Source organism: Kryptolebias marmoratus, linkage group LG1 (assembly GCF_001649575.2).
Source record: "Kryptolebias marmoratus isolate JLee-2015 linkage group LG1, ASM164957v2, whole genome shotgun sequence".
NCBI classification, from domain to species: Eukaryota; Metazoa; Chordata; class Actinopteri; order Cyprinodontiformes; family Rivulidae; genus Kryptolebias; species Kryptolebias marmoratus.
This window is the reverse complement of record NC_051430.1, coordinates 30449694-30470938: the sequence shown is the minus strand read 5'-3', so window position 1 is coordinate 30470938 and position 21245 is coordinate 30449694. Positions and strand designations below refer to the sequence as shown.

The 21245-nt window shown below is 45.2% G+C and overlaps 5 protein-coding genes and 1 long non-coding RNA gene across 7 annotated transcripts in view; 4 read left to right on the top strand and 2 right to left on the bottom strand.

Moving 5' to 3' along the window:
- Positions 1-185: 185 nt before the first annotated feature.
- LOC108248105 (myosin light chain 1, cardiac muscle-like) lies at positions 186-961 on the bottom strand. The gene has a single exon (XM_037978704.1). The coding sequence runs from the start codon at positions 916-918 to the stop codon at positions 325-327; it is 594 nt and encodes a 197-aa protein (XP_037834632.1). The 5' UTR covers positions 919-961; the 3' UTR covers positions 186-324.
- A 1646-nt stretch (positions 962-2607) lies between these two features.
- LOC108248091 lies at positions 2608-6808 on the top strand. The gene is made up of 4 exons (XM_017436596.3): positions 2608-2802; positions 5029-5404; positions 5603-5800; positions 6049-6808. Exons 2-4 carry the CDS (start codon positions 5093-5095, stop codon positions 6280-6282), a joined length of 744 nt encoding a protein of 247 aa, XP_017292085.1. The 5' UTR covers positions 2608-2802; positions 5029-5092; the 3' UTR covers positions 6283-6808.
- An 894-nt stretch (positions 6809-7702) lies between these two features.
- LOC108248075 (transcription termination factor 1) lies at positions 7703-11947 on the top strand. Of its 2 annotated transcripts, none has more exons than XM_017436566.3 (11): positions 7703-7801; positions 8302-8811; positions 8922-9046; positions 9747-9932; positions 10220-10298; positions 10379-10503; positions 10583-10778; positions 10850-10942; positions 11161-11226; positions 11323-11408; positions 11523-11947. In XM_017436566.3, exons 2-11 carry the CDS (start codon positions 8318-8320, stop codon positions 11672-11674), a joined length of 1602 nt encoding a protein of 533 aa, XP_017292055.1. In that variant the 5' UTR covers positions 7703-7801; positions 8302-8317; the 3' UTR covers positions 11675-11947. The 2 variants fall into 2 exon arrangements, with proteins under 2 accessions (XP_017292055.1, XP_017292056.1); XM_017436567.3 differs by having other exon boundaries at positions 7784-7925.
- Positions 11876-13785, bottom strand: endog (endonuclease G). The gene is made up of 6 exons (XM_017436591.3): positions 13584-13785; positions 13173-13366; positions 12957-13098; positions 12471-12580; positions 12305-12386; positions 11876-12238 (listed from the first exon to the last, which is right to left on the bottom strand). The coding sequence occupies exons 1-6, from the start codon at positions 13752-13754 to the stop codon at positions 12047-12049; spliced, it is 891 nt and encodes a 296-aa protein (XP_017292080.2). The 5' UTR covers positions 13755-13785; the 3' UTR covers positions 11876-12046.
- LOC112451415 lies at positions 13303-15920 on the top strand. Its single transcript, XR_005233114.1, has 4 exons — positions 13303-13433; positions 13531-14019; positions 15653-15703; positions 15836-15920. It is a non-coding gene; the product is annotated as an uncharacterized LOC112451415 (long non-coding RNA).
- A 355-nt stretch (positions 15921-16275) lies between these two features.
- LOC108248080 (GTPase IMAP family member 8-like) overlaps positions 16276-21245 on the top strand; it is a 7843-nt gene continuing 2873 nt past the window's right edge. The window contains exons 1-3 of the mRNA XM_025010657.2: positions 16276-16447; positions 16540-16605; positions 17537-18715. Of these exons, the coding sequence (XP_024866425.1) occupies positions 16426-16447; positions 16540-16605; positions 17537-18715 (1267 nt within the window). The 5' untranslated portion in view covers positions 16276-16425. The remainder of the gene's footprint in view (positions 16448-16539; positions 16606-17536; positions 18716-21245) is intronic.

Genomic DNA, 21245 nt, shown 5'->3' with positions numbered 1-21245 from the left:
AGAGCCAAAAAAGGCTGGACTTTAAGTTTTGCTGTGACTATATATTACTCTTCAGTTGTTAAATCTCTATCTGGATTATTTTCTGTTTTTTGTGTGTATTTATTGTTTAAGTGTCTTTTATTCTTCTGCAGATATTATATTTCTTTAAGCCAGAAACAGGAACAAACAGTGAAAAGAGACCAAGCATCATTTTACTCTCAGTAAAACCTTTCTTTCTGTTGGAGCTGTTGTGTTAATGTGAGACAGAGAAAACACAAAGACGTGCTGCAGCTGTTTTATTACAGAGACACATCTGGACAGATGTTCTCCAGCAGAGACCGTTAACTACCCGGCCAGGATGTGTTTGACGAACTCGGTGTAGTTGATGTGTCCGTTGGCGTCCTCCTGTCCCACCATGAGACGGTCCACCTCGTCTTCAGTCATCTTCTCTCCCAGCGTGGCGAGGACATGGCGTAGCTCCGCCCCCATCACGGTGCCATTGCCCTCCTTGTCAAAGACCCTCAGGCCCTCCACAAAGTCCTCAAAGTTGCCCTGCTCCTTGGCGCGCGCCACGTGCTGCAGCATGGGCAGGAAGCTGTCGAAGTCCAGCAGCTTGACGTTCATCTCCTCGGCCTTTGGCCTCCCCAGCAGCTTCAGCACGTCGTCGTTGGTGGGGTTGTGTCCGAGCGCCCTCATGACATCGCCACACTGGGCGTAGGTGATCTTCATCTCCCCGGTGGGCGTCTCGTCAAACAGCGAGAAGGCGTCTCTGAACTCTTCGATCTGGTCTGGACTGAACTCCACCACGATGCTCTTCAGGTCCACCTCCGGAGGTTTGGGCTCCGGCACCACGGGCTTGGGAGGAGGAGGCGGCTCCTCCTTCTTCGCCTCCACCTTCTTCACCTCCGTCTTCTTCGGCTCCACCTTCTTAGGAGGCATGCTGCTGCAGAGTGAAGGGCAGAGATGGAGGAAGTGTCCCGCTGGCTGTTTTATAGAGACCAGGGGTTGGGTGAGCGAGGCAGAGATGACTGTGGGAGAAGAGAGAGAGAGAGCAGAGAGCAGCAGGCCAAAGATGGAAGAAAGCAGGAATAGAAACACTCGGGAGATAAGAAGCTTCCAGAAGCTGATTGAGTGAGGGCTGTTTCACGTCAGCGTTTCACTGACGGGTCGGTCCCGTTGGCGCCGGCAGAACCAGACTGAACATTTATACAGTTTGGGTCCCATAATGTTACCAAACACAAACAAACTACCACCAAACTACTGACATACAGCTAAAAACTAACCTTCTGAAAACTACAGAACAAACTACCACACAACTGCTATAAAACTACATGAAGTTTTCTTAGAAACCGAACAGGAAGAGATAAGTTTGACTTGTTGTGTAAAAGTTGATTGAGTGTGAAACTGTAGGTGAGTACAGGTCGTTCAGTCTGACGTCTCCAGGAACTCCTCTGTCCTCTGATGGTCCCCTGATGGTCCTCTCATGGTCTTCTGATGGTCCTCTGATGGTCCTCATATGGAGCGATGACGACTGAGTCAGACGTTCCTGAGGAACCCAACAAATGGAAACATTTCTGATGTTCTGACCCCCCGCTCTGTATTTTTACCGTCTGTTTCTCTGCGCTCTATTTCGCTCTATTTTATATAAAGCTGGAGCTGATGGACGCATGCAGAGACTTTTATTAACATTCCAGCTGTGATAAGGATTACCATTACCCATCATGCTCTTTGCTTTTCTGCTCGTCATTCAGAAAGACTTTAGTGACTAAAGAGCTCCAGTTCAAGGTTTTAAACCTTTTCTTTCAGCACCAGAACTGTAAAGGTACCAGCTTCAGTCGTTCTTCCTTTGACCCGGTTTCAGTGTAGACCCACAAGGAGCTCAGAGGACAGCAGAACCAGAACCAGAACCAACCTTCAGCGCCCCCCACACACCGAGTCACAACAAAAACATTCACACACGGCAGTTATAAAACTCCAGTTAGTTCAAGTTATCTGTCTAATATCTAAAACATATTAGAAATATTTATAAATATAATCATGGAGAGTAGAGACAGTAAAGACAGAGGAGAGAGGACACGTGGACAGTTTGTCCTCCAGCAGTCGAAGCAGCAGAACTATGGGATGGCTCAGGAAACCCAAACCCACCCTAACTAGATTTATCAAACAGGAAAGTCTTAAAGCAGGCAGGGAGTCAGCCTGAGAACTGGAGGTTCTGCCTCCTGTTCTGCTGTTAGAACCTCTAGGAACCACAAGGAAACCTTCAGTCTGAGAGAGAAGAGCTCTGTTAGGAAAATATGAAACAAGAGAGCCAGCAGGACGTGTCTAAACGCTGGGCTGTGGTTTCAATCCGTTCACAGGGACAAACTCTGATGTTTTTATTCAGATAAAATTAAAGTTTTTAAGATTTTATCTGAAATAAAAATGATTAACTGTCTGAGTTCTTTCTGTGTTTTTGAGGCCCACAGACAAACAGCAGCTCTCTGAGCTCCACTGAATCAAGTTCAACAATGCAGGAATGTGTGTGTGTGTGTGTGTGTGTGTTTGGGCCCGGGGTTGAAGAGGTCGGGGGGAGCATTTGGAAGCCTCTCTTTAGTTTCCATAGAAACCATGATGTAAGGCTGGGCTGGAGGTTCAGACTCCCTTTCATTGTGTGTTTTTGTTTTAGTGTGTGTGTGTGTGTGTGTGTGGTGGAGCTGACAGATATTTCACTCGATGGAGGAACGAGGCGACGCAGAAGTGAAGGAACCAGAGGAAACAGGAGGAAGAAGAGGAGCGACTGCAGAACTTGAGGAGAAACTTTTGGAGGAACCGTGTGACGTTCAGGTGAAGAAAGAAAGTCAGGAAACTTTTTATTGTTGCCTTTTTGAGGCGTGTATTCTTCATGTTTCTGTGGACGGAGGTGTGATCTTCAGCTCAGAGTTTTGTTCTGAACTGTTTGAAGTCAGACTGTGTGTTTTATTCCTAATTTAAGGCGAGTTAAAGTTTCTGGGCTGTTCTGTTTGTGTGGAGTTTCCTCCGACCGACGGCAGGTGGAGCTGAAAACGCTCCTCCCATTTCACCGCCTGAATGCAGCTGATCATTAATGCATTCATGTGTGAGTGAGAGAGTGAGTCTTTGTCTTGTAAATGTGATTAAACTCTCGGAGCTGCTGTGTTGTTGTTGACCTACTTGTGCTGCAGCAGAAACCGTCTCTTTCAGCCTGAATCCAACCTCTTGTTGTGCACTTTGAGGCTGATATCATGTTAGAAAAACTGTCCTTCTCTACAAACTGACAGGCTGCTGAAACTCTCTTTACTCCTGTTTTACATTTAGGATGTTTTACTTTCTAACAAGGATGAGACGAATTATTGGATTCAAACTAAAAGGAGCTCCAGGTCCGTTCTCGCAGGCAGGAGGATGAATGTCGAGATAATTTTGCTCTTTTAATGATTTATTTGAACTGTTTTTTTTCTTGAAGGGAACGGTTCTACGACATGCAAAAACAAGAACTGGGTGCACAAGTTTAAATACATCATTTTAATCCATACAGGCTCCAATATATCCATCCACCCCCACTAATATTTGATTAATCATCTCTCAGTGAGTCTCACCTGGACATCAGGCTTTTTGTCTTCATCAGCAAGCTGCTGGTATCTGACCACTCAGAATTCATTCAAACTGGTTGTTTTTCTGACCCAGAATAAGTTTATATGAAGAACATGAAGTTTATTTAGATAAACACATTATTCTCTTGTGCTTCAGACAGTTTCGGACACAATACTTCCAACAATAGATATAAATACAGGATGACGCTCAGTGATAGACAAACCTGGTGATGAAATTCGCCACCAGAAGCTCATAATATTACATCTCTGACCTGAGATGTTCCTTTGCTTCTAGTAAAGTCATAAATGTGATCCTTACAACTGAAACCAGCCTCATAAAACACGTTCCTCCAGCCAACGATCTGATCAGGTTAGTGTTGGAGCTTCTTGAGTTTTAGAGATCACAGAAACGTACAGAGTTTATCTGCAGCTTTGCGGTTTCTCCAAATGTGGTTAACGTGCACGTTCTGACCCGTGGGCTCAGTTTGACTGACAGTGAAGACAGCCTCACTGCTTCCTTCAAAACCAGTCAAATCCAGAACATCTGGTCTCCAAACAGGCAACTGATCAAAGGATTCGTTTCTACAAAAATGTAAAAAACACTAAAATATAAAAAAACTGTACCAGCTTATAACCCTGTTCTCCAGCTCTGTCTGACTTCCTTGTTGCAGCCAAAAGTTTGCACTTCACTTTGCATTTGATTGACAGCTGAGTTTGACTGACAGCTGAGTTTGATTGACAGGTGGGTTTGACTGACAGTTGGGTTTGACTGACAGTTGGGTTTGATTGACAGGTCACACACTAATGTGACTGGATCAGAGACACTTGATTCAGGACAGAGTTTAGGTTTTCCTTACTTTGCAGCAGACATTTCTTTGTCCTTTTGGACACCCTTGCTCTAAACTGAGGGTGTCCAAAGTGCGGTCCGCGGGCCATTCGTGGCCTTCTGAGGGATTTTGTACGACTGCATTTTAGGAATGGTCTAATTTTAGCTCCAGGCTTCAGAGAATGATGCAAATAGAAACCTTTTGTATGTTTTACAGCTGAAGTTTTTATAATTTTAAGGGCTAAATCTGGACCACATGAAGCTGGTTAAACAAAGACAGGATCCTAACATCTTATTTTGAATAAAATTGGGACAAGTCAGACAATAAAATCCAATTCTTTTTTATTTTAGGAGCAAAGACTGGCTGCTCCAGCCTTTAAGATAATCAGTGTTTTAGGCTCCATCATCCCGTCTGCTGAGACATCTCACAGGGAGAAAGTTTAAATCTGAGGGAGACAAAGACAGGTGAGACCGACACCGTCTGTTCCCATGGTGACAGACACAGGTAACAGGTACTCGCCGACAGACACCCCAGCTGTGATCCAGGTGTTTCCTCACTTCGTTATGTCCTCAGTGGACAAAGACAACAGAATATTCTGCACCTGTTTGTGTCTCACGTCCTCCTGTCCTCCTGTTCAGGTGTAACCCCACCCACCGATGAGAGCATCACCCTCAGCGAGGTCCACACCTCCACCACACCAACATGGCTGAAAAGAACCTCCCCCCTTCGTCCTCCGGGTCTCTGCCTGCTCACAACGGAAGGATTGGGGTGCTACCGAAACGCTCTCCAACTTCTCACCAAAACGGCTCTTTGGAACCGGGTCTAGAACACCAGAGTCCCAGTAAAAGCAGGACTCCGGCCTCCACCTCACCCCTCAGGACCCTCAGGACTCTTAGAGGCCTCAGAACTCCTGCATCAAGTCCTGGTTCTGAAGAGGGCTCCAGTTCCAGCAGACCCCGGGGCCAGAGCCTTGGCTCTGCACTGAGCTCCAGAACCAGAACCTCTAAAGACAAGGTAAGAGTCTACTGCTGGTGTTAGTCTGATTCAGAACCTGTGAGGACAACAGAAGGAAGTTAAATAGTGGACTTTGATTGGCTCCGCCTCCTTTTGGATGAAACCAAATAGTGTGAAAATGCTGGTGTCAAACTGAAGATGAGATATTGTAAAAACCATCTATGTAATGGTTTGTTGACCCATTTGTTCTTGCTGCAGATTAAAAGCAGCCACCAGGAAGAACCCGAGGCCCTGTTGGACCTGATTCTGGAGTCTCAGAGCCAGAGACTGGACGACCAGAGAGCCAGCCTCAGTCTGCTGCCGGACTCAGAACCAGCTGCCCTCTGTGGGGCCTGCAGTCCTGATCAGAACTCTGTCCCGAGTCTGGACTTTTACTGCATGCTGATACACTACCAGGTACCTCCTGAACTCACCTGCCACCTATAAGTATCTCTGTAAGTACCTGGTACATACCAAGTACAAACTAGGTAACCTGTACTTACCTGTGCAAAGTACCTGGTACAGGTGACAGGTAGGTTTAGTTCCAGACAGAAAGTAGTTCTGAGACAGAAATAGAAACATAAATGTGTGAAACCAGAAACACTGAACAGGGCTGATGTTTTACCTGGTCTAACTGGTTCACCTGTCCCTCTGTGTGGCTGCAGTCTGACAGGATGGAGGACCAGAGGTGCTCCCTTCCACACCTGGATGATGTCATGGGTCTGGTTCCTGAGGGACAGGAGGATTTCTTCAGTCTGATCCAGAGAGTCCAGTCCAGGAGGATGGATGAGCAGAGAGCCTCAATGATGCTGAGACGGGATGAAGAGGACCAGGACCTGGAGACAACTGGCTCCTCCCACCACCACCATCATCACCACCACCATCATCACCATCAATGATGAAGATGAATCAGCTCGTTAGGGGTCTCTGAACCAGAATCCAGCCTGCTCAGGTTTACTTCTGTCTCTCACTGATGATGTCACCAACGAGCTGCAGTCACCTGCAGCATCACCTGAGTCAGGACTGAGAACGTCACATGACCTACGTCGTACCTGTGGACTTCCTGTTGGAACAAGAAGCTGATTGTCCTGATGCAGGTGTAGTCTGACAGGAGCTCACCTGTTCACTCAGCAGGGCTGACAGGGACGTCAACTACAGGTCCCAGAATGCATTTCAGCAACCATCAGGTTAACAGTCTTAGCTGGACCAGTTTCTCATTAATCCGATTCAGGTTTAGTTAGAATGAATCCAATCGGTTCTGCAGCTGAGGATCATGGGTAATGTAGTTCTTATAGAGACAGAAATGCTGAAAACAGATTAAACTGTTTGTTCTGAACATGTAACAACCATAGAAATGTGAAAATGTTCCACGTTTAACTTGTAACTGAGGTATAAAATGCTTCTCTAACAAACAATCTTAGTGTTTTATTTCACTCTTCATCACAGAAACAATAAAGATTTCTGTAACAGGTAAGATATTAACTATTAGGAACTCCATTTCAACAAATGCATTTTTCTTACAATGTTTTCTTCTTGTAAATAAGTTTATTTGTAGTTTAGACTTTAGGCCATTGTTGTTTTATTAGGCTATTTATATATATATATATATATATATATATATATATATATATATATATATATATATATATATATATATATATATATATATATATATATATATTCATGCCTTTCTTATATTAAAGATAACGGTGTGGTCATATGTGACACCAAACTGCTGTCCTGTTAAAACATCTTTATAAAGCTTATAAAGCAGACTGACTGTTGGATATACAGCTAAACAGGAATATTTTATTTATTTAGTTGTTTTTATTTTTGTCTACAATTAAAGTATTTGTATTCTTTATTTAAAAAGGGGGGGAAATACTATATACAGTCAGAGAAGGCTACATTATAAATACATATATTTATGGGCTCAAAAACTGAAATACACTCCCTATTTTATATATATTTATGTGTTTTCTTACTTACTATCGAGCTTAAAGGTATTAAAATGTTTTGCACCACGTAGGTAATAAAAACCTAAATGTAAAAAAAACAAATAGTTTGTGAAATGTAAGGCCTAAACTGCTTTTTATCCCGCTTTGTTGACTTGAACGGTTTTACTGACCGACGTTTCCCCGTCCCAACATGGCGGATCTGTTCACGTGTCGCTTCAGCGCGTGAGTCATTATTTACTAATTTATTGGTTAAAACAGTCATTACAGGATATAATAGTTTATATTTACGCGTTTATCTCAAAGACTGTGGTCAATTTATTAATTTCAATATATTAAACGTCTTAATTTAATGTATTTACAGTATCCGGACATGGGTCGCGTCTCTGACGTAAGAGGCGCACTGCGCATGCGCTGAAACCCGGAAGTTCTCCGCGGTAGCAGAAGCAGAGCGTGCCAGGAGGTGAGGATTGTTTTGGTTATGATTGATCAAATTATTGACCACGAGTGATCAGCTGAAGATAAATAACCCGCTCCTGAGGTTCTGGTTCCGGTCGGGTCTAGCAGCTGCAGTTTTAAAGACTTTGGTCAGTTTTTTTGTTTTGTTTTTTAACGTGGCTCAAAACAAAAAACAGAAGATGTCTGGGTCTGCTCGTTAACGATCTGCCGGCTCATGACCCGGAGGAGCTTATCTGTAAATGGAAGACAAAGTGTTTGCTTTAAAGTGTCACCTTAAATCAGGGTCTACCTGTCACAGAGATCTAAGTGTTTTATGTCTACATAAATCTGGACTGGAGACGTAAACATACAGGAAGTCACCCGCGGTGTAATACAGCCTGAACTGTATTAGAACACAGTTAGACCTTAGAACTAACCTGTTTTTATCAGTCCTGTGATCAGAAGATCCTGGCTACCGTTTGTTGTGGGGTTCTTTAACCGAACTTGTCTGTTTCTGTGTTACAGCATCATATCTGTTACCATGGAAACTCCAAAGGCCCCAGCTTCCCGTCACAAGAAGAAAACGAAGAAGCTGAAAAGTCCGGAGGACCTTCCTGTTCCTGTCGATGTGAAAACTCCTGAGGGGAAAAAGAAGAGACCAAAGGAGGAGGAGTTCCGTCCTGTGGATGAACTGACGCAAAGTCCAGAGAAGAAGAAAAAGAGAAAGGAAAAGGAGTTCGCGACGGAAATGACGCCACAGGGAAAAAAGAAGAAACAGGCGTCTGTCACCATGGCAACAAACCATGAGGAAGCTCAGGTTTCTATGGACGCAGACGCTGTCAGCACGAAGAAGAAAAAACATAAGAACGATAAAGACAAAAAAGAGAAGAAGAAACATATGAATGATAAAGACAAAAAAGAGAAGAAGAAGAAGAAACATATGAACGATAAAGACAAAAAAGAGAAGAAGAAGAAAGAAAAACCAGAGAAGAAGAAGTCAAACGGTGAAGAAGTGATGAAGAGCGGAGAAGAAACGTGAGTGACAATCGGTCGTGATGATGAGTCATCGTTCGACTCTGAAAGAATAAACGGAGTTTAAATCTGAAGAACCTGAGGAACACGTTCCACGTTCTCCTGTTTTCCAGGAAAGACTGGGAGCTGCTAGACGAGCTGCAGGAGTTCGTTCCAGACGTGAAGAAAAAATCAGCCGACCAAATCAGAAAACTGCTGCGATACGACCTGCACCGCTTCAAGTACTTCAAACAGCAAGGTACTACTACAGGCAGCGAGGTACTCCTGCTGAAGTACTTCAGACAGCAAGGTACTCCTGCTGAGGTACTTCAAACAGCAAGGTACTACTGCTGAGGTACTTAAAACAGCGAGGTACTACTACAGACAGTGAGGTACTCCTGCTGCGGTACTTCAGACAGCAAGGTACTACTGCTGAGGTACTTCAGACAGCAAGGTACTACTGCTAAGGCACTTCAGACAGCAACGTACTACTGCTGAGGTACTTCAGACAGCAAAGTACTACTACAGGCAGCAAGGTACTCCTGCTGAGGTACTTCAGACAGCAAGGTACTACTACAGGCAACAAAGTAATACTGCTGAGGTACTTTAGACAGCAAGGTACTACTGCAGAGGTACTTCAGACAGCAAGGTACTACTGCTGAGGTACTTCAGACAGCAAGGTACTACTACAAGCAGCAAGGTACTACTGCTGAGGTACTTCAGACAGCAAGGTACTACTACGGGCAGCAAGGTACTACTGCTGAGGTACTTCAGACAGCAAGGTACTACTGAAGTACTTATTTTTAGTTTTAATTGTAAACAAATCATTTATGTGAATATTTTGTGTTAAATATTTTTTAAGAACTGTTTTCAGACATTTTGTTTGTAAAGTCAGCTCATCTCTGATGTTTTATGTTAACTTCAGTCAGAACCTCATCACGTTCTAATCTGAACCTCAGGTGTTCCTCTGCGTTACGGGCGGTTCTCGGAGGAAGAGAACCAACAGATTGTATCCAACGTGTCGGACTTCCTGGCTCTGACGGGCATCAGCTCAGCCAATGAGCTTCTGTTTCCGCAGCGCTTCAAAGAGAAGGAGGCGGAGATCAAGAAGCTGAAGGCAAAACATCACTTCCTGGAAAAAATCGGTACGTCCAAAACGACACGACATGTCTTTACCTGTCCTGGGTTGGGCTGCAGGTCCTGGTTCCTCATCTGGTTTCACCTCACACGTCAGCCTGACCTTTGACCTTCAGAATGTCCTAAAGCAGAAAAACACCAGTCTGACCAGAGGGGGTCCGACTGAGTCCCCCTGCTGGACAGACACAGGAACTGCTGCTGAAAACAGAATGACAGAGGAACGATTCACTGATTTACCTGTCTGTCTGTGTCTGTCCACCTGTCTGTCTGTGTCTGTCCACCTGTCTGTCTGCAGCAGAGGGAATCCCACGGACCTGTGATCAGGTTTACATTCGAGCCAGAAAAGTCCTCGACGACGTCAACCACGTGGGAACGTGAGACATCAAGCCGTCAGCCACATTCTCAGAGCAGAACCAGGTGTGGAACCAGGTGTGACGTTGTCTTGTTCTGTCAGGTTCTCGGAGGATGAGCTGGCGTCTCTCAGAAAGCTCTATCATCTCCACGGCAACGACTGGAAGGCGATTTCACAGAAGATGTCGCGCAGCGTGTACTCGCTGCAGAAACGCTTCTCCACACTCGGTAAGAGCCGACCTTTGACCTCTGACCCGCCCACCTCACGGCCCGAACCAGTCATGTGACCCTTGGTGTTGGCGTCCAGATGCAGGCCATGGACCGTGGACAGAAGAAGAAGACGTACGGCTCAAGCAGGCGGTCAGGGATCACCTGGAGACTCTGGTCCAGCAGGGCTCTCCTGGTTCTGGTCTGAGCCGAGACCAGCTGTGCAACAACCTGCCCTGGAAGGGGATCAGCCAGAAGGTCCAGACCCGGTCCTGGACCCAGTGTCGCATCAAATGGTGAGTGATGAAGACGATGATGCTGAAGATCAGAACCGCTGCAGCTCTCAGACGAGTTCTGTGCGTTGCAGGTTCTCCTTCCTGAAGCACCGGCTGTCTTCAAACGGAAAGATCTTCAACCGAGGAGATGAAGGCTGTCAGGCTAAGATCCGCCTCATCAACACGTAAGATCACATGACCCACCTGCAGTCATATGACCCCTCACCTGCAGTCACATGACCCCTCACCTGCAGTCACATGACCCCTCACCTGCAGTCACATGACCCCTCACCTGCAGTCACATGACTCACCTGCAGTCACATGACCCCTCACCTGCAGTCACATGATCCCTCACCTGCTTCCTCGTCCAATGTGTGGAGCGGCTAAAATGTCTGTTCTCCAGGTTGCACAACATGTCTGTGGAAGACCCTGCCGACATCGAGTGGGACGAGGTCGCTCAGGCTGTCGGGTGAGGTCAAAGGTTAAACCCTAGCGGCTGATTCAGCTGGAAATACTAACCGAGTACTGAGAGTAGTACTAACAGTATCTGCGTGTTGTTTTGCAGTAAAGTAACTCCTGTGTGCGTTCAGAAGATGTTCAACAGACTGAAGTGTCACAAAGTTCCCAACTGGACCAGGTTATCGTACGACGGTGAGTCTGGAAACCCCTGACCAATCAGGAGTCAGGATGCTCTCAGGTGTAACAGGAAGTAGACATGCTCCTGACATGTCCGTATCCCCCTCTCCGTCCCGTTTGTGTCTTCAGAGATCATCAGCTTCATGAAGCTCCACGTGATTCCTTACCTGCAGAACAAACTGAAATCACAGCAGAAGTGGGCGGAGCTACAGGCGCAGCAAGGGGAGGACAGGTATGATCTGACTGACATCTTCGAGGCCGATGAGATGGACAACAGCTGACCTCCAGCCAATCAGATCACAGATGGAGAAACGCCACACAGATTCCAATGTCCCCATCTGATTCTGGACAGCAGGAGGAAATGGACTTTTATTATGAAAATTTTCCTACACTGATAAAATAGTCATTATTTTGTAATAGTTTTTTTTTTATTTTGAGCTTCTGAAAAATTGAGTTGTGTGTTTGCTTCATCAGTTTCAGGATTGATCACATATTGACGACTTTATTGAGTCGCTTCAGGAGATCAATAATCAATAAATAAATAAAAACATTGATCATCTGCATTGATTACTACCCAACAGATTAGATGTTTACAGGAAGATGGAGAGGGTGTATTGCGAACAGCAGCAGCAGGGGATTGTGGGTATCGTAGTTCATTTGAGCGCCTGCAGGCTGGTTGTCCTCCTCATGATGTTCGGGACGAACAGGAGTCCCGACGCTCGCTCGATGGTTTCTATGGGAACCAGGAAACGCTCCAGAGGAACTTTCTCATGAACCGGTTCGTTTGGTAAAATGTACGAGCGAAGCTCCACCCCCTTTCCGTCCGCCTGCTCCAGGATCAGCACCTGAGGAGACAGGTATGCTCAGAGTGCAGAAAGGTGTGATTACATCATCGGGCAGGTGAGACTTACCTTGAAGAAGTGTGTCGGCACGGCAACGTGGTTTTGTCCCAACACCTGGTACCTCACATAGAGCTTTCCATCACCTTCTTGCCTAAAATACAAACACACCTGGAGATGTCATCTTTTGGCCCCGCCCCCAAGCACTACGACTCTACAGGAGAAGAAGTGGAGCTACCTGGGCAGGTAGAGCGGGCCGGTGCACACGTACACATTGAGGTAGCGTTTGGTCAGAGAGCGGCAAAGCTTCTCCAGGTTGTTCCAGGTGTTCTGGTTCAGGTGAGGGTTCTGCAGAGATGGACACCAGGTGTCAGCAAGGGGGACCAATCAGCTGCGTGTGGGCAGGAAGTGGAGACAGGCAGGTGGGTTTGAACCATCTGTTACCATGGAGACAGACAGGTGTGTTTGAACCATCTGTTACCATGGAGACAGACAGGTTGACACCATCTGTTACCATGGAGACAGACAGGTTGACACCATCTGTTACCATGGAGACAGACAGGTTGACACCATCTGTTACCATGGAGACAGAGAGGTGTGTTTAAACCATGTTACCATGGAGACAGACAGGTGTGTTTGAAACATCTGTTACCATGGAGACAGACAGGTAACAAGCCACTAACTGCTTTGTAATCCAGGCCTCAGGTGTGAGAGTGTTTGTTACCTGAGGAGCCACGTTGCTCAGGTAGAAGGTGTCCTCCATGGCTTTCTGACTCCACTTGTGATTGGCTGCAGCAGCCAGGTGACCTCTGTCGAAGCCACTCCCCTTGTAATCGGCGTTTGTTGCTCTGTGGAAGATGTGGACGCTGCCGACAAAACAAAACAAGTTTACCTTCACCTGTTGTCCCCTTCACACACCTGTCTGCGGTGTTAGTCTCACCTGTCGTCCTCTTTGAACTCGCAGTACTTCCTGTCTGACGGACCTGTCAGCGAGGTCGGGTTAAGCTTCTCTATTACCCATGATGCAGTGCGTGTGCGCGGATCATATGACGTGACGTAGGACTCTCTGGTCTTGATGTTGGCCAGTGAGGGAAAGCCATACTTCATCACGGCTCCTGAGTTACCTGGACTCACCTGGGCAACAGGACATCAGGTTAATGAGAGAGCAGTCAGGTGTGAGCTGTGATTGGATCAGAACCAGGTCTGAACAGAGCCACAGATATTTTATTGATTAATTATTGATTTATTGATCACCAAAACAACATTTCCTTCCCTTCCTGTTTTCCTGTCTTTGTGAGGTCCCTGGGTCCGGTCCTCGCAAGTATAGCTGATCACTTCCGGACACACTCACCGTCAGTTCGGAGGCATGGACCGTCGGGACTTCCGGTACCGGGACGACCGGGACCCGGCTTAGCAGACCGGTCCTCTCCTCCTCCTCCTGCCGGCTTCTGAAGCTCAGCACGCGGCTCAGTAAAGCTCCGAGTCCCGCTCCTAACAGCAAGGTCGACCCGGTTCGAGCCATGCTGCTTCTGACGCCTGCTGATGACGTCACCAGGCCACGCCCCCCCCAACCTACATTATTATTATTTACTTTACTTATTTTAAAGTTTAAGTCTCTACAAGTCATTTGGCTCTATTTAGGGTTTGGTTCATGACTCTCCTTATAATCTAAAAAAATGTTCTGAGAACTTTTATTCCAGTTTGACATCTCACATATCAGTTATTTCACAGTCAGCTGTCTTTGATTTCACTTTCACTTCTGTGATCTTGTGACACATTTAAAGACGGTGAGTAAATACTATTTAAAAACATATATATAAGCCTATATGTCATATTATTTGTATATCTTGTGTTCAGGGTGGATAAAAACAGACAGCTCGTTACTTTAGTCACTTATTGACATCATTGATTGTAAACTGATCAGAGAATATACCAACATGATTATTGAAGACTGTCTTTGTTTTAGATTCAGGGTGTGGTGTAAAGTACAGACCCAACTGTGTCGGTTCTCTGTAAATTTTATTTCCATTAAAGACAATCTGAGAAAGTTTGAAGTATGGAGGACCGAAAGCGTTATAATCATAAATAAAAGCAGAAATATATATATTTTGCTTTTGCCTTACACATTTACTCCTCCTCTTTAATCACCGTGTGCATTTCGTCCTCGGTATGCAAATGAGGAGGCTGTCTTCTTGGTCCAGCTCCTCTCCTATTGGTCAATAAACAGGAAGGAGCAGGAGCCATGTGCAGATCGATTGTTCATGCCTGCGCTTTTGGCCGTTTCAGGAGAACGCCTCATTTGAAAGGAAGTGAACTTGTAGCAGAGATGTCTCAGACAGCTGCCGAAGTTAAGGCACGTTGCTAGCTTAGCTGACACCAATACAGTCAGTGATGACTATTTGTTAAAATCCGAATGCATACCACAGTTAAAACAGCAACAGAAAAAAGGTGACGAACTGTTAAGAGGGGAGCTTAAGTAGGAAGAGACGCAGGTGGATCAGTGAGACAATCAGGCAGAGCGGAGTTGGATTGAATGACACTGATAATAAGAGGAAAGGCAAGGGAACAGGACTTTAACAGGTAGACAGGAATATTACAGTACCTCCTCCCCATGTCTGGCTCCAGACAGACCACCAGGTTAGTCAGGATGGGCCTGGGGAAAATCCCCAACAAGTGATTTGACAATAATGTGCCATGAAGGGACCCAAGAGTGCTCCTCTGGACCGTAGCCATCCCAGTCGACCAAGAAGTGTAGACCACGACCCCACTGGAGGAGAAATAAGAGATGAAGTTTCGGAAAGATTTCTGGGAAACGTTTAGAAGATTCACTTGCTGTGAGAATGATGGAGATCTGCCAGGGAGGGATGAGTGAGATCCAGGAGGTCAGTCTGTATGAAGGTGAATCCAGGAAATAGTCAGAGATGAATGGTTGAACCCAGAAGTCATGAGAATGAAGCAGAGCGATGAATGCGTTGGAGACGGACAGGTTACACAGAGGTCTGAACAAAGGAGGAAGAGGAGCCTTACAAAGCCAGCCGTGGACAGATTAAACCCAGTCTTCACAGAGAGTTAGTAGATGATCAGTTGGTGCTGGAGAGTCCCAGAAGATCAGGGAGAGTTACCACAGAGGGCAAACACTCAGGGACTGAAGAGCTGGCTGCAGATAAGTTGCAGGTGTGTGGCTGCCCCCCCCTCCCCAACTCAACTTTTTTTTTGGAAATCCACCTTAAAAATTTTCACTCTAACAAGGACTTTTTTCAGCTTTTCATGCCACTGGAAACAGTGGGTCCAAATAAAAAGAAGTTTGAAAAACCGTTAACTAAAATACAAAAAAAGGAGATTCCTATTTTAACATAACTGTAATGAGACATAATGAGACAATTTACTGTCAACAAATAACTTATATCTCTGTCTTTCCAGATATGGAGCCTCTGAAGCGAAGCCAGAGTTATGATTTTATACCATCTGACAGTGAGTTTAACTGAACTGAGTCTGAACTGTTCTGGAGCTGATTTGACTTCATATTTTATTGGGCTAAAATATATCCTAAGTGTACGGTAATAAGTGTCCTCTCAGTTATTATTGTTGGTTTCTTTATTTCAGTGTCTGAGCTGAGGGTTGTTCTGCTGGGAGGCAGCTGGTCTCAGAGGAACTCAGTGGGAAACTTCATACTGGGATCTGATGCTTTCAAGGAGGTCTTTGACACCTGTGTGAAAGTCAGTGTACCACTGGAGGAGAAAAAACTATCTGTCATCATCACTCCAGACCTGAAGTTTCTGACAGCTGACAAACAGACAGAGTTTGTTAAAGACTGTGAGAAAGCTTCTGAACCTGGACCCCATGTGTTCCTGTTGGTTCTACAGCCTGAAGACTTCACTGAGGAAGAGAAAACCAGGATCTACTCAGTCCTTGAAGGTTTCAGTGATCGATCATTTGATCATTCACTGATACTGATTCTGACACCCAGACAGGAAGGTTCAGTTTTAAATCCTCCATTAAAAGACCTGATCCTCAGATGTAGATTCAGATACTTAAAGATGGAGAACATTGAACGTTCAGAACTGATAACTCGCTTTGGTCAAATTGTAAAAGAAAACAATGGAGAGCATGTGAGCTATGAGGAGCTTGAAGAAGCAAAACCAACCTTACCAGGTGACCATCAGAGACAGAAATAAACAACAAAACCATGGACTATGGCTGCTGTTAAAAGACTCCGTAAGTGATGATACAACTTTAAAAGTAAAAAAAAAGTTCTCAAATTTAATTTAATTTAATTATACTTATAAAATATTGTTATGTTTTCACAGGTATCAGAACAAAAAACAAATTTCCTTTTGTAGACTCATCCTTTAGTGAAAACCCTTCATCTGATGGTAAGTTACAACATCACATATTTAATTATGAAAATCCAGACAGACATTCTGAATTCTTTTTCCACAGTTTGAATCCAAATATATTACTTGCATTTTTAGTTATTTTTTAATGTAAAAACCACAAACATACTTAACAAAATGTTTTTGCAATTTAGAATACAAATATAAACAGTAATATTCACAAGAAATTTAGTAAACAAAGCTATAAACACTATTTCCAATAAAATGCAGAAATCTTATTAGGCGTTCTTTGGACAAAACAATCAGTAGTTTAAAAAAATTAAATCCTTTGAGACAGTCATATAAACAGTTTCTGTCCAAAACAAGGAAGAGGGGCACGTTCCTTGTTTTGGTTATTTTCTGTCCTGCTCAGGATCACTCAGATAAATGTTCTAAAATATGAATTTGAATCTGCCTCTTTTTATTATTTTGGCTGGAAGACAGACAGACAAAATGTCATTCTGTTTCCAGTGATCTTCTTCTAAAACAAAAAATTTATGAATCAATAAAGTCCACCTTGTGTGTCTCAGACTCCATCTCTGCCTCTGAGCTTCTCCTTCTGTCTGAGAGGTTCTGACTGCAGCTCCATCATCTCTGGGTCTGAACCTCCAACAGGAGCTGGAGCTCCACATTCAAAAATCACCTCATTAGTTTCAAACACTAAAACTGGAGTTTCTAAAACCACATTTTGAACTTCCCTGTTTCCTTTTCATGTCTTTTGTTCTGTAAAGCTCTTCTGTATGTATCTCTGGATGAAAGGTTGTAAACATGAGTTCAGTTAAAAAAGCCCACAGAGGAAACTCATCAAATCTGACCATGATAGCAAAATGCTGGAGTTTTATTTGCTTTTGAGTTTTCTTGAGTGTTTTTCTGTGATCACTAAAGTTTTCTCTTTTACTCTGTATCATTGTGAACTATCTCTGTGTTACAGTTTCAGCATTCAGGATTCTGCTGTTGGGCAAAAGTGACAACAAACAAAATAAACTTGCTAAATTCATCACTGAGTCTCCAAATCTTCCTCACCAGAAACCTTCATCATCCTGTGTGTTCAGTGGAGAGTGGGAAGGAAGACTAGTAACAGTCGTGAAAACTCCTGACCTGTTCAGTCAGTCAATAGTGGACATCATAAAAGAAGTGAAGAAGTGTGTAACAGTCCACTGTCCTCCTGAACCAAATGTTCTGCTGCTGTTAGTGAAACCTTCAGAATTCACTGAAGATGACAGAAAAACACTGAAGTTCATCCTGAGTTTGTTTGGTCAAGATGCCTTCAAACATTCACTGGTTGTTGTAACACATGACCATGACTTTAATGACCCGGTTAAAAATCTACTCAGAGAATGTGGAGGAAGATCCTACAACATGTTTAGAGAAGACCACAGACTGATAATGATGAGTATTAAAAACATTGTGGACCAGAACAAAAGAAGAAACCTCACCTTCAGAGAAGAGAGCAGCAAACCAAACTCTGACCTGATCAAACCTCCTTTAAACCTGGTTCTGTTTGGGAGAAGAGGAGCAGGAAAGACTTCAGCAGCTGAAGCCATTTTAGGTCAGACAGATCTTCATCCAGCCTCCAAGCCATCAGAGAGTGTTAAACATCAGGGAGAGGTGTGTGGACGTCTGGTTTCTGTGGTGGAGCTGCCTGCCTTGTGTGGAAAAGCTCCACAGGAAGTGATGGAGGAATCATTCAGGTGTGTCTCCCTCTGTGAACCTGAGGGCGTCCATGTCTTCATCCTGGTCCTACCTCTGGGTCGCCTCACTGATGAAGACAAGGGAGAGTTACAGACCATCCAGGACACATTCAGCTCTCGAGTCAATAACTTCACCATGATTCTGTTCACTGTGGACTCAGATCCTGCAGCTCCAGCTGTTGATAACTTTGTGAAGGAGAACAAGGACATCCAGGAGCTCCGTCAGAGCTGTGGAGGAAGATATGTTGTTCTCAACACCAAGGACAGGAAGCAGATCCCAGAACTGTTGGAGACTGTAGAAAAATATATTTCTGACAGAAAGTATCCGTGCTGTTATACAACTGAAACGTTCACACGTGGCCAAATGGAGAAGAACTTACAGCTACAGGCTCAGCTGGAAACAAAGACCAGAGGCACAGGTAAAGATTTAATCAAAATGCCAACCTTCAGCCTATACCATTAAAATACTTAACAGAATTCACTACACAGGACAAAGGATGTTCCAAAATGGTTTCTCACTAACCAACACGTGCACAAAATGCATACCTGATAACTATCTACATGCCCTCTGGCACAGCCCACCTGTGTATGGCTTTTGGATAAAAGTTTGTGAAGACTTATCAACATGCCTAGAGTACAGAGTTCCAGTCTGTCCCTCACTTTGTCTTCTTAGAGACGTCACAAAAGTGAACTTGGAAACTTTTCAGTGTCACATTCTCCTTGCAGTTCTGTGTATTGCAAAAAAGCAATACTTAAGAACTGGAACATAAAGAGTTTAAATATAACTTTTTTAAAAAAACTTGTTATCAGAGTTTGTTTGCATGGAGAGGATATCTGCTTGTAAATTAAAAAAAAAAAAACAGAAGGAATTTGAATTGATTTGGTCTCCCTAAGTGATTAAATACATCACTTAGGGGCGTGGGGGGTGTTGGCTTGCTGACTCGGCATCAGGGGCTGAGGGGTGGGGGGGGGCTGGCAGTGGGGTGGTGCTGTGGTGGACTGGGCATTGTGCTTCCCTAGGGTGGCGGTGGGTCTAGCTTGGAGGTATTGGCGGCACGGTCGGGGTGATGTGACTGCCGGCACTGAGGAGGGTTGGGCCGTGGGATGCTATGCCCTCTTGCCTGGCCTGCTGCTGCTCCTGGCTGGGGTGGGTGGGTTCAGGGCTGAGTCCCTGGGTGATTTGGGACCTGCTCTGGCTCCCAGTGGGGTTCCTGCCTTTGTGCCGGGTGGTGTGGGGAGGTCTCCTTAGTGTTCCTGGCCCGGCGGATGGGTCTGGGGCTGTAGTTGCTGGGACCTGGGGGGCTGGGGGGTATTGGGTTTTGGGCTACCCAAGAGGAGCCGGGTTATGCCCAGGTGGACAGAGGTAGTTTCGAGGGTGGGGGTGCCTGGGGGTCTTGTGTGGTGCCCGTGTTCCTGGCTGGGCCAGTGGTTCTTTGGAGGGCCTGGGCTGGGCTTGGGGGGTGCGGTCCCCACTTTGCTCTCATCCTGGCGCCTGTGCTGGCTAGGCCGTGGCCGGGGGTGTGTGTGAGCAGCCAGGGGTCTCTGACAGTGTCGTGGGGGGGTATCCAGCAGGTTGCTGCCCCCTTCGTGTGGAGTTGGACGTGTGGGTGCTCAGGCCATGTCCCATAGTGGTGGGCTCCCACCAAGTGGTCTATGGCTCCTGGGTGGTGTCAGTTTGGCCAGGGTCCTGGGGGCTGTGGTGGGCACTGGTGGAAATCCCACCTCCAGACTTCTCGGGAGGATGGCTCACCAGAGAGGATGGGTATATGCCCTTTCACCTTGGTCCACTGGGTTCATCTGCTGCGGTGGACTGGTGCCTGCCCGGTGTGTTGGGGGCTCCGGGAGGACCTCTTCTGCTTGGTGCTGGGCGGTCTCTCTGCTGGGGGCTGTTGTGGTGGCGTTGGGAGGGTCAGGTCCCGGGCTTAGCCTGCATAGCGGGAGGTGGTGGCATGGCTGAGTTGGGGGGGCTGGTGCCCTGCGTCTCTCCCCGTGTCTCTTTGTCTTCGGGGCTGCTGACCCTGTGCTTCGCTGGCGCTCTACCTCTGTGCAGACGTGCAGCTGCCTTGGGGTGGTGCCTGTTGTCTGTTTGCCTGGGACTGCTGCTGGATCCACCTGTCCTTTCTGCTCTTGGGTGCTGTAGATGGCGGGCCTTCTACTGTTCATGGTACTCTTTTAACTGTGCATCTCCACTCCAGGTGGCATACTAGCACATATACACTCACATAACATGAACACACTATTTATTTATTTATTTTATTTCTTCTTTTCCTTCACAGTCAATCTTTCTTTGTTTTTGTTAGACATATGCTCACCCACCCACCCACACACACACACACACACACCTACACACACCTACACCTACCAATTCACAAACAGTCCTGATGGTTGAAGTTCATACATACAGGTCAGGCTGCCTAATCTGATGCTGGATTCAGTCTTGATTCAATAAACTAAATGATGCAATTAGGATTTCATCTTGAGATATCATTTTTGTCGAGCAAACCTGTTTTAACGCATGTAGGCAGCCATTTTCTCTGTATGGTATGCCTGAAATGACATGATGGAAAAATATATATATTTATATATATATACAGGACTGTCTCAGAAAATTAGAATATTGTGATAAAGTTCTTTATTTTCTGTAATGCAATTAAAAAACATGAAATGTCATACATTCTGGATTCATTACAAATCAACTGAAATATTGCAAGCCTTTTATTGTTTTAATATAGCTGATTATGGCGTACAGCTTAAGAAAACTCAAAAATCCTTACTCAAAATATTAGAATATTTCCTCAGACCAAGTAAAAACAAAATTATAACAGCAAAACAAAATCAAACATTTGAAAATGTCCATTAATGCACTCAGTACTTGGTTGGGAATCCTTTTGCACAGATTACTGCATCAATGCGGCGTGGCATGGAGGCAATCAGTCTGTGGCATTGCTG